Source organism: Prosopis cineraria, unplaced genomic scaffold (genome assembly GCF_029017545.1).
Source record: "Prosopis cineraria cultivar Desert tree isolate PC_DT_omini unplaced genomic scaffold, ASM2901754v1 PC4, whole genome shotgun sequence".
NCBI lineage: Eukaryota > Viridiplantae > Streptophyta > Magnoliopsida > Fabales > Fabaceae > Prosopis > Prosopis cineraria.
This window is the reverse complement of record NW_026555335.1, coordinates 6,651,483-6,662,055: the sequence shown is the minus strand read 5'-3', so window position 1 is coordinate 6,662,055 and position 10,573 is coordinate 6,651,483. Positions and strand designations below refer to the sequence as shown.

Sequence of the window (10,573 nt, the reverse complement as noted above, 5' to 3'; positions counted from 1 at the left end):
TATGACTATACCATTAAATTTCTTATCTATAACATAATAGTCAATGTCTTTAACTTTTAATAGTTTAGTTATAAATACACTGAAAAAATAACTACATAAGTTTTTTAGTAATGTTTTTTCATTTTAGATTGGTAAATGCTTCTAGTCAAATATTTATTGAATAATTTTGCCTTTTTTATGATATAAGGTCACGAAAAAAATTTGTATTTACATAAATTAGTTCATATCAACATGAATATGCATCTAGGTGGATAGAACTTCAAAAACCATGATTTTAAGTTGTCATTGATAACATGGTGAGCAAACCAAATAATTGCCTCTCTAAACAAGAAACATGTAGTTAAAAGTAACCATTCAACTTTTTATAATAAAATCCTTGATATTGTTGATAATTTTAAAAAATATAATAGTTAGCGGAGAAGTTGTGTTGAATGAGCATTAACACTTTGAGAGAATAAGAGACATTGACTTTAGCAAGTTTGTCACTCCATTAAAAGCTAAAGCTTTTCACAACGCCCCTGGTCACAATGAATGATGCCATTACAAATTGTAGTTTTGCTATTGTTAATGTTAAATCTAATCCATTCTATTTTGATTGAGAACCATTTGCTTGTGATCCATTGCTTTCAGAAGACAAAGTGGTAAATGACACTTGTCATTTCCCTTCCCTTTATTATCTTTTAGAATCATATAATGCATTTCGCTTACGCAAATCAAAATGGGGCTACTGCTGATTATGTATTTTCCCGGTCACTATCCTTCCTTCCCCTTGCAATGCATGCATTGCATGTGGTTGCCTTGAATTAATCCAAGTAATCAACAACTAAATTTCAACAACTAATGAGCCTTGCAATTCATTTTTTTTTATGTTAAGTCTTACCATTGATATAGTGTAATAGTACAAATAAAAGCCATTTCTATTTATAATTTATGTTGTGGATTTAAATTATGAGTTCTGTTCAGGTTTTATTGAGTAGATGTAACATGAAGATTTCATGGGAGATCACCCATCTTAATACTTCTCTTATACGAATACACTTAACTATGTGGTTTTGATATGACCTAACACATTAATGCTTGTATACTCGCACCCTCAAGAATGTAAACATTTATTTTTAAACAATATGACTTTTCCATTTTATTTTTATTTTCTTAAAAAAAAGGAGCTTTCTTAAGCCCAGGAGGCCTAACTAACATTGGAATTTTTTGCAGAAAGCAAAAGTCTAATTCACGTGTTGGACAAGTGAGCCACTGACCAAATAAATTCACATAAGAAATGCCAACTTGCCAACCAAGTTGCTGCTTCGCAGAGCATTTTTCAATAGATAAAGCCAATGGATTGCTTGATAGAATTGGCAAGGATTATCATTGATATTTTTTAAGGTGAAGGTTTGAATTTTAAGGAGTAACAGACATGATAATTAACGCTACTTCAAAGAGATCATCCTATTGGTACCTCACTACCACAGTAAAATCTCCTCACGAGGGGTACAAATTAGTTTGGGACGGATAATGAACCCATGATACTCTAGAATATAGGATGATTTATATAAAAAAAAGACTCTTTCATGAGTCTCCAATTTGAACTCATCGCTTTGTTTGTAAAAGCCGAAAGGCTAATCTGTGGTAAAATTATTATCTCTTCTAATATATATTACTTCCGCATTTAAAAATTTAAAATATTTTTTAAGAGATTAAATCAAGGATGGATATAAAAACAATTCTATGAGGGCCAAAATACAAAATTATATAATGGGGAGACAAAAGTTAGTTTCAACATTTTTTACAATTAAAAATAAACCAATTTCTTAAAGTAAATTGTGGCCTGCTTGCCCCCGGTATCTTGGATTAGATATCTAAAGTATTTTTAAATATTTTAAATGTAATTATTTTTTTAAATATCCCTAATAAATAAATAATTTTATATTATTTTAAAGTAAAATATACTATTAAATAAGAATAAATATAAAAATATAATATTAATTTAAAAATAAATAATTATTTTATTGTAAAGATTAAAATGATTTATTTTATTAAATGAAAGAAGTATCAATTTATTTCAGACATAGGTCTTGAAAATCCGCCGATGGTCTTTTGATCCAAGCTGATAACGTGTGGGCAGTATTGTTTATATTTTAACTCCACTTTTTCGCCCCGGTCCATGAGAAGCTAATATAATTTTCGGTCACAGAAGTTATCATTTTTAATTATAATTTGCATGAAAAGTCAACATAGTTAAAACATATAAAAGCTATACATAAGAAATGTCAAAGAAGTCGATGTAAAATAAAAATAAAAAGAAATAACTAAATTTATTCACAAGGAATTTCCTGACATATAGTAAATGTAAATTCACAGCGCATTCCCGTCAAAAATAACACGACATAGTATTGTCATAAATCATACATAAAATTTTGAAGTAGACCATGATGTTAAAAAAATTATTTTAAAACTCAAGAAAGGTAAATAAAAAATTATAATATTTTGAATTTGATTTTTTATAATAAAATATGCAGTAGTAATTTTTAAACAACAAATTTAAAAACCTTAAATATTTCGTTCCCTTTAATTCATATAGAATCGGAGAAAACCGTTGCCGGATTACGGAAGGCGACCACAAGTTAGGATGCTACTTCCCAGTTTCCACCATTTCCCATAAATCATAATAATAATTCACATTCATATCCTCTCTCCTCCGTTGCCAAAAAAATAAAAAAGATATCCTCTCTCTTCAATTTCTTGAACATTGCGTTTGTTTTCTAGGGTTACCGTTGGGACTTGCCACTTGCTCGGTAGGGCCCTTCCTCGTCCAGGCTTCTCCGATGAAGCCTGATCAGTCTTCCTCCGCTTCCTGCGAGGGTTGCGGCACCACCAGGGATCTTTCTCTGTTCCTCCACAACGTTCGCTACAGAGCCACCCAACGTCGTTTTTGTACCAACTGTGTCCTCAAGAACCACCAGGGTCTCTTCTGCCCAATCTGTTTCGACGTTTACGACGACAATCCACCTCCCCACCTCCGTCTTATGTGCCACAAGTGCCCATCCTTCGCTCACCGTTCTTGTGTCGTCGCTTCCTCCGATTCCGATTCTACTCCTCCATTTTACCTGTGCCCACCTTGCGCTGACCCCAAATTTTCATACTTTAAGTTGACCAGTGAAAACCTCACTGTCGATAGCGCCAACGGGGAGGGAGATTCAGTTGACCTAGTTGCTGCTTCTGCTCATAACGCTAAGAGTCTTAGAGCTATCGATATGCGGTCGGCCAGAGTGCTGGTTGCCGCTGCTCGGATTGCGGCGTCTTCGATGGCCAAAGCGGCATCAGCTGCTCGGATTGACGCAGAACGGCGGTGCAAAGAAGCTGCCTTGGCCCGGAAAAAAGCCAGAGAGGCACTGGAACGGGTCGCCTATCTGGCGGCCAAGGAGAAAGATGCCAAAGGGCTTTCTGCATAGTGTGTCGCTGGCCAAAACGTTGATCTCCATGCGACATAGTGTACATCCATGCCTTAAGTTCATATTGCAACAAAGTTCGATTGTTGTTGGGCTGGTGTTGATTTGTGTCTGTTTTTGAGTAGAACCACATTGCTAGATCAGGTTGACTTTGTCATTCAAATGTTGAAAATTTTAATGAGATCAATTCGTTCTTCCTTCCTTAATTGCTATCAGGACATTGCGCGCTGTAATATATGCAACAATTTTGTTGTCATTTCTATCACTGCCCATTTTTTCCTATTTCTTCTGCATAAGTACATTCTTGTTGTGGCTCAATGGATAACCCAATCTTCAGAACCTGAGTTAATCACAATCTCCTTAACCAATAATTTTGTGACACGGAAGATGCTGGTTAACTACAAACTTTGAACAAATTCAGGTAATGTTTAACATGATGATTCGTTTACATCGACTCTCAATCCAGAGAAGAAGAGATGAACATTTCATTCTAATACTTCCACCATAAACTTAAACAAAGTTCTGCAGAATGAATGCAGCATGACAGCTTTGCACTTTTTAGTCCATCTTCTTTACTTCCCTTTTGGTCCTTGAGAGGTTTTCCACTTTGAGTTAATATAATCTCTATGCTAACAATAGAACAAAATAATATCTTAAAGAAAGTTTGACTGTTTTAAAATGTTTGAGATTGGCGGCCTTGTTTCACAGTACTTCTATAAGTTATTGCAAGTTCCAATTTTCTGAAGTATTTAGCTAATACTGAATGAATCAGGGCTTTTAAATGGCTAAACGTTGTCACAGAATTTGCATGCTATTTGTCCGTTCCTTTTCCATTCTTTGCCATTTTATTAATATCTTATATGTTGTTGCTGCCGAGGCTTTTGTTAAATTTCTACTCATCTTCCTTTGCGTACGCATTCTGAATGCCAGTTATGGCTTTGCTGTTCTTCAGTTTTGATGCCAGATATCCTGTTTAGTCTGAGAATGGGGAGCAAACTTTATTGGCTGCTCTTCATGAGTTTCAACATGCTTAGTAGCTACTTCTGGTAGCAGTAAGAATCTGTTCAGAGAATTTCTGATAGCTCTTTTACTGTGGGGGCTCAGAATCCTTATTTTCTATAACTTTCAGTGGCCTAACAAGAGTCAGTTTGTATGTGAAATATTCTGTATCTATGCTGTTATGCAGGAAATATCCTCTGATTTATTTGAAAAACCCTTCAAGGTCAATGGACATGCTTCTGCTCTAGTCACTCAGTAAGGTTGCCTGCCAGTACATTAGATTCGATATGTTTCAGGAATATCCTTTGATTTATTTGGGGAAAAAGACCTTCAAGGCTGATGAACTTACTTTTGTTCCAGGGGCTTGGAAGGGATACAGACAGCACATTATATATTTTCCATTCCAGAGCTTTTTTTTTTTTTAAAAAAACATTTGAGGCTTTATATTTCCTTTGATTTTCTTCAAATTCAAATCGAAGTTGAAGATTTTCTAATTGTAAGTATATCTGAAGGTGACTGGATTTGGTTAGATATTATTCTAAATGCATCTCTTGCAGTGTTATGCTTTTTTCAACCTCCTTTAACTAAGTTATCCGGACCATATCATATTGGAAAGAAAAGAACAATTTAGATACTTGAAAATGGCCACACACATTATATTGGATGATCTTGCTTTCTATGAGACAAGCTTACCCCATAGTTTGAAAAGTTCAAAATTTATGAACTTGAGCTGGGAGACATGACCCTTTTCTGCTTGATTTTGTGTTCTTATCGTTGGTTACATCATTTAGAGCAAGTAACGATGAGTTTCCTTCCACATGGTTTCAGCGACACTTTAACAATGATTCTCAAAATCATTTTAAGAACGAATTCCTTCCTAGTTTGCAAACAAGATTCATCTATTTAAGTGAAAAATTAAGAACCTTTCCTAATTGCCTTCAAGAACTTTTGTGTATGGCTTGTACGTGAAGTCTAGAATCGAAGGTTTGCTCTAGAATTTTTATTACAGACAGTACAAAAACCAGTGGTTCTATGAATAAGAAAAGTTAAGATCTCTTATAAAAAACTCCTACGACATATCTTGCGTGTCCATTTCTCCTTCAAGCATGGAAGCCCAGACATGCTTTTGAATTGACTAATTCCTTGGCTGCTAGGGTCACCTCAAAATCAATCCAGTGGTGCAGGACTGATGCAGCGGTGAGGGTATCTTAGAAGAAGGGCCATGCCCACTTTTACTTAGTTCATTGCGGCCGTTAAGATTTTGAGTTGCTCCAGTGAATGAAGATATTGCTGTAACAAATGCTTCTTTGAAAGAAGGATCTTCGGCTATAGCCGTGCCAACTAAATTCTCCAAGTAAAGATTTTTCACAGGCGCCATTGTGGTCAGAGGCTTATGAAACAATTTCAGTCTCTCAGATTGTTGAGCAGAGCCATGCAATGAGAAAGGAAATGGTTCGCACTGGTTCAGTGATGAGGTAGGCCATTGCAAGTTCATAGAGTTGTTCTTAGAGGGGATGGTCAAGTCCAGTGTCATTGTAGGACATGATGAAGATGCAGAGAAGGAAGCCAAGTCAGATAATAAGGGGAAGAGACCTGAATTATGTGCAGGACTAGTTGTTGAGCCTGAAAGTAGCATGCTCAATGCTGCTGATGTCATACTTGCCATGGGTCTAGCTGCTCGAGGTAGTGGATGATTATGGCTCCCTTCATAAGTGTTAATGAATACAGTATCATCCTTAGCACACCTTTGAACCTGTAACAATATGAACTGTGCATCACAATTAATCTTGCTTATACATGCTAATCAAAAAACTGACTCATACACCTTAGCTTAATATTTTAAACTGAATGGATTGATTGATCATCGGTATAACGTCAGTGCCTTTATGACCCTTGGAGTTTGAACCTTGCCGGCTTTGCAAGAAGTTTTCAATTCGTTTGACATTATAATAGATGTATGACTTGGGAGTTAACTATTATGTTAGTTCTTGAGTGGTACCACTGACATCACGTAGTCTTTAAAAGTTTATCACCACTAACTTAATATTTCTCCAAGAGAATATTGCATTCATCTAGTTTTGAACTTAATTTTAAGAAAATAACGGTAACAGAATCATTTGACAAAGTTTTATACAGATTTTAAACCCTCATAATTATACACATCACTTGTCAACGAGAGATGTAATTCCTAGTCCGGCTAAAATTGTAGCAATGAAAATTAGGTCAACCTGATTGTCTGAATCATTGGACAGTGTTTTCATCAATTTAAATAAAATGCTTTATTCATGACCAGTGTGATTATGATTCAGTTGCATAAATTTCTTCAAAAACATGTCAGTGAAGTGCATCGACAACTCAAACCCATTTCATATGTGGATGTGAAAAATAAGCTTATTAAAACAAACACAGGATTCCAGCTTGCTCTGACATCGAATGGACATATGCAACAGGTTTAAGGAAGTCTGTTTTCTTTCATTGTTTTGGATCAAAGATGAAGCTGAGCGATGCTACACGGACATATAATTGTGCACGAACTGCTTACGAACGGGACATGCATTTCCCATGCTGCAACGGTAATAAGCTCGGGGACTAGGGTTATTCTTAGCTGTCTTTTGCCCATACTTTCTCCATTGACACCCATCACCTATCTGATCATAAAAGCACCATGCAAACTTGTATAGCTTTGCCTCATAAACAAAATGTTCATCTTATGAAATTATTAAATGCATAAAATTATAAAATTTTTCCCCTTGAGCTTTGAATGAATTAGAGTAAAACACATTCACACTCCACGAACACTTCTGTAGAAAGTTTAAAATTGGAGCCAGAGAGACGTGAAAAAACTTTGGAAACCTCAAGGGGTGAATCATGTTTTACTCATTAATATATTAATATCAATGCAGTCAAGAGAAATATGTCCAAATGGCATAGAAATTCATACCAGAGAAAATCTGAATGTGCCCTTATGGAAACTCTAGCCTTCCGCAAGATGCCTCAAATGTTTGATCTGTTGTTCTTTTTGCTCCCTTCCAGTGTTACTTGGCTACTCATATGATGATCACCCTCAAGTGGCATGCCGATTTCTCCATCACCATGACATGATCTGCTCTATTCTGCTTCTGAATTAATGAACACAATTATCATGTGCTCTTTTGAATAACCTCGTTCATAAATATACCTAAATCCACATTAGGTGAATTGAAATCGTCCATTAAATTCTTTTAAAAAATTTCGATTCGGGCTAACCAGAAAATCTGATAATTTGTTGGAGGTGGTGGTGATGATCGCTGCTTCTGCTCCTTCTGCAAAGCCAAAAGAAGGAGATTCTGAAGAGAAGTGTAATGTTCAGTATCTGGTTTAGCATAGCTCTTAAATTCTGATTCTCTTTTTTGCTTCCTCTAGCTTAATTCTCAGCGAACCGACCTAAGAATCAAAACAAAATCATCGATCACGTCCAACGTATAAGAGTACCAATCAAAACTCATAGCATGAATTTCCTAATAAAAGATTATACTTACTTTGGTCAATGGCTTCTCTTGATTTTGGAGATCTTTTTCTGATATATTCAGGCTCAAACTGAAAAATTGCACCCCATCTGCCCAAGTAAGAAAATTGAAGACCGAGGGAAGTAGGCTTAGTTACATATATAGATCATTCATCTGAAGTTTTGTTTTGAATTAGCCAATAGAGTATTTTACATCTTTATAAAGAAAGAGGAGAGACGGAAAACGAAGTACAAGGAAACTTACAGTAGTGTTAATGGGGTTTTCTTGGGTGTTATTATCACATGTCTTTGATGGCGCTTCCTCAACTTCCAGCAATTTGTCTTAAAGAGACACTTCCTTCCATTTTATAGCTTTAAGCCTTTACTTTACTTCTCAGACAGTGATGATGATACATCTCACAAGATTACTGCATTCTGTGATATAACTTCTGAAGATCAATTATATAATGAATGCAGTGCAAAGCAACGATTTATAGTCTAATCTTTCTTTCTTACTGAGTCTATTTTTTTCCAACACTCTTCTTAATTTTCATGTTAACTACAAGTCATCTACTCCATTGGTCTATTTATAAGGTAGAGAGAGAAGAAAAAATTTAATCCTATTTATAGAGCACTTGCCAATTTTCAATCTCATCTTTACATTTTTGCCCTTATAAATGCATTAAATAAAAATACCGATAATGAGATTTAAAAATATTTAGCAGAGATAAAAGTGAAAACTTGTTAAATTTTTAGACAAATTTAATAAAGTTTTAATCTTTCTTTCTTATTGAATCTATTTTTTTCCAACACCCTTGTTAATTTCTCATGTTAACTATGAGTCATCTACTCCTCTAGTCCTATTTATAAGGGAAAGAGAGAAAAAAATTACTTCTGTTTTAATCCAGTACTTGTCAATTTTCAATACTCTTCTTTACATTTTTGCCCTTATTAAATGCATTGAATAAAATAACGATAATAAGATTTAAAATGTTTTAGCAGGGATAAAGGTGAAAACTAATTAAATTTTAAGATAAAATTAATAAAGTTTAAATTTTTTTTTATTCCAATTAAACATGCTGAAAGTGATTTATAACTAAGATTTGTATACTTAAATAAACTTAGCTGACATTGTTTTAACTTCAATAAGTGGGCTTTGTCTCAAAGGTATGAATTGTCATGACCTAACACGTTCTGTATATGTATATTGTGTATCTGCCTCTCTCACAATATATATGAAGTGTATATGTGCATGTATGTATGTAAGTATGTATGTATGAGTCAATCTACAGAAGAAGGGACTAATTGTGATTCTAGATGAAGTCTTACTCTCTACCATATGAATTTTCTTTGATGAAAGGAGGGAAAATCTGGAAGACGTGAAGAAATTAAAATGTTAAAATATATATCTAAGATGAGTCACAGTCTAATAAGAAAATTTAGACAGATATATAATTAATAAAATGTAGGTCAATGGAGTTCATTATAAGAAAGTATATCAAGTGTATTAATTAAATAGTTTTTAAGGGGATCGATCTTTCACTAAGTTATGACTGCTATCTTTAACGTAGCAATTATAATGTCATCATCTTGCTTCCTCCATAGAAAATTTATCTCGTTGTCCTTGTCTAAATATATATGTATAATATATATATATATATATATATATATATTCAACCAGAGGCACTGCACGCAACTGTTTTTATTTAACAACGATGTCACCTTTCAACATTGATCATATGAGTATGACTGCAGTTTCATTTTTAATAATGTCCATGGAAACGTAATCTAGATATATCCTTAGATGCAATTGAATTATGAGTTTTGTAATTAAAAAAATAGAGGGGAGATTAAAAAAAAAAAAGTCGAAGCCGACTTGAATCGAAATTACTCAATAATACTGAACACCAAGTGATTCTATAAAATAACAAAAAAGGAAGTTTGGATATATATCATCAACCTAATACAGGATAATGACTATTAAAATAACTTTTCTCAATCAGTAAATTGATGGTTAATTAGAAGTAAACTTAAGTTAGACCTTGAATAATCAATTTAGAGAAAAAGCTGTAAAAAATAGTGGGTCATTATTTATTTATCTATGTTAGTTTCCCAGTGGTGGTTGTATTGAACAGAAAGGAACCGAGAACTTCCAGAGGAAAATGCCACTGAAACTTCCGAGCATCACATGGGACGTGCATCTGCGTCACGGAGTATATGTACACGTGTATCATTCAACTGAATGTATACTAATTACTCCCTCCAATCTTATTTTTATAACACCTTTTAAAAATAATTTTTTATTTAAAATATAAGATACATTATAATAATTAAATTATTTTTATTTTACTCTCTTTTAATTAACGTGAAATTATTTAATATGGTACATCATCATTTAAAAACAAGAATAAAAATAAAAATATATACATTTTTTATAATATAAAGAATTAATTTTTTTAAGATATATCAAATGGTTGAACCTATCTTATGATAAAGATAGGAGAGAGTACATATAGCATTGTTCATGGGTTTAAAAGACGAGCAAATCAATGGGATTATATTGGATTAGCGGTAAAATTAATCCTTCATAGCGTAATAAATGTTCAAATCTCGAATAAAAAAGACAACCATAATCAATGTCCCA

The 10,573-nt window shown here is 33.7% G+C and overlaps 1 protein-coding gene across 1 annotated transcript; it reads left to right on the top strand.

Moving 5' to 3' along the window:
- Window positions 1–2,690: 2,690 nt before the first annotated feature.
- LOC129309987 (uncharacterized) lies at window positions 2,691–3,652 on the top strand. Its single transcript, XM_054951790.1, has one exon. The coding sequence runs from the start codon at window positions 2,823–2,825 to the stop codon at window positions 3,447–3,449; it is 627 nt and encodes a 208-aa protein (XP_054807765.1). The 5' UTR covers window positions 2,691–2,822; the 3' UTR covers window positions 3,450–3,652.
- The last annotated feature ends 6,921 nt before the right edge of the window (window positions 3,653–10,573 follow it).

Coding starts and splice junctions, on each gene's coding strand:
- LOC129309987 (XM_054951790.1), top strand. CDS start 2,823: ATGAAGCCTGATCAGTCTTCCTCCGCTTCCTGCGAGGGTTGCGGCACC.